The sequence below is a fragment of the Opisthorchis viverrini genome (genome assembly GCF_000715545.1).
Source record: "Opisthorchis viverrini unplaced genomic scaffold opera_v5_71, whole genome shotgun sequence".
NCBI lineage: Eukaryota > Metazoa > Platyhelminthes > Trematoda > Opisthorchiida > Opisthorchiidae > Opisthorchis > Opisthorchis viverrini.
In genome coordinates this window covers 1,142,295-1,144,264 of record NW_008751727.1, presented here as the reverse complement: position 1 = coordinate 1,144,264, position 1,970 = coordinate 1,142,295, and the positions used below count along the sequence as shown (strand labels likewise).

Genomic DNA, 1,970 nt, shown 5'->3' with positions numbered 1-1,970 from the left:
GAACGTTTGGAAGTCTATGCGAGTAATACGGGAGAAGATTCGTCGGATCATCCGTAAAATGGCGAATGCCTTTTGGGCCGATCTCTCATGGTGCAGTGAGGAGGACAAGTTTGAGGAGACCCAGATGCCCAAATCCTTTTTGGCATCTATCCTCATGATGTTTTCCGGTCATTTCTCACCATGCATAACAAAGGCATTCGCTGAGTCTCCTCCAAACGACATATGGGATAACATATGGGATGTGGTTTGTAAAGAATGGTTGATAGCAGCAATGCGCAGCAAAATGCGTCATGCGCGTACAGATTATCATCTACGAACGTTATGGCCCTCAGATATCGTATAAGTGATTCAAATTTATTGAACTGCTTTGCCACAAGTATTACTTGGGTTAACAATTTGCGAGGTGATAGGAGACAGGACTCGGTGTCGATCCAGCCATGTACGGGGTACGGCACAAAAGTTAGTTTCGAGAGTGATTCTATCGCATGGTTTGCTTCGGCTAGTATGATGTGGACTGTAGCAAGTTCTGAAAAGTCTCTCAGCTACAAACTACATGCAATGTTTGCTCATTGTAAGGAATTTACTTTTTATTGCAAATCAGCGTACCCTATTTCATTGAGCATTGTTCAGATTCGGCGCATTCAATGCCCAATCGAACAAAATAACCATACGGAAGCCATTCATGCATCAGATATGGACATTGTTAAATATGAAGTGGTAACCAAAAGAACACCGTACTTTCCAAAAAATCGTTTCCGTGCCCCAAACGCTCCTGCAAGTTCATGTTCACTTTTTGCGAACGACTCAACTTCCTGGAGTTCCAATGCCAGTACCCTCCAGATGGATGTAGACAAGCAAATCAGTAGTCGCTGGCCTGGCACCTTTCTCTGAACGGCGAAAATTGCGTCCATATGTCACTTGGATGGGACTCAGCGAATGCTTTTGTCATGCAATGTGAGGAAGGACCAGCAGCCAGCACGTGGATAGACGCGAAAAAGTATTTGGGAATCTGGCTCTCCTCAAACCTGCCCTTCTCAATGCAACACGAGAAATCGGCCCAAAAGGCATTCGCCGTTCTACGGATGATTCAGCGCACCTTCTTCCGTATCACTCCCTTGGACTTCCAAATACTCAATGGGGGCACTAACAGACCGCTCCCCGAATATGCCAACCGAGTTGTCTACTCAGGACGCACGAAAGACGTCACCCTCATTGAGCGTGCCCAGCGAGCCGCTACGAAAACTGCTGCGGGCCTTAAATCCGTGGGTTACGAAACGCATCTCGCGGTGCTTGGCATAGTCACCTCGGGGTATCGTCGCCTCCGAGGGGACCTAATTCTCACTTATGTCCTTTTTGAACAAGGTTTTCACTGTTGACCCATCAAACACATTGCGAGGGCACGCCAAAAAGATTTTCAAGCTCAGAGCGCACACTTTCATTTGGAACTTTTTTCTTCCTTTCGGGTATTAGTTGCGTGGGGTAACTTTCTCCGACTTCTGTCCACGCTCCTTCTAGAACCCACTTCCAAGCATTGTTAGACACTAAATTATTCGAGTCCTCGCGCTGGCAAACATATGTCCCGTGCTGAGAACATAAAGGGCAGTGCCATACCCATTTTTCAATTGGGCCTTTCAGGTGGACGACAGCCGCTGAACGGCAAGAACAAAACCGACCCGGGAAACCTGGGCGAAACCCTCGATCCTGTTAGTCAATCCGTGAACCCATGAATCCATGTGCAAGCTCCACTGGAGCATAGCGACCACTGTGTGCTAACCTTTGATTTCATCTGCTATTGGGCCAGAAATCCCAAACCTCAAACGTGGTTTCGAGACTTCTGCCGTGCAGACTTCTCAGGAATGCGCATCTTCCTTGAACAAGTCACACTGAGACCAGCTCCGGTGGAAGAACTATATAGGACCATTGTCCAGAAAGTCCACGAGGCTGACGCGACATTCGTCCCAAGAAAACCG

General features: G+C 47.6%; 1 protein-coding gene across 1 annotated transcript in view; it reads left to right on the top strand.

Annotated features, from left to right (window-relative positions):
* Positions 1–37: 37 nt before the first annotated feature.
* T265_04362 (hypothetical protein) overlaps positions 38–1,970 on the top strand; it is a gene marked incomplete at both ends in the record, with an annotated part of 52,239 nt that continues 50,306 nt past the window's right edge. The window contains one exon of the mRNA XM_009169083.1: positions 38–244. Within this exon, the coding sequence (XP_009167347.1) occupies positions 59–244 (186 nt within the window). The remainder of the gene's footprint in view (positions 245–1,970) is intronic.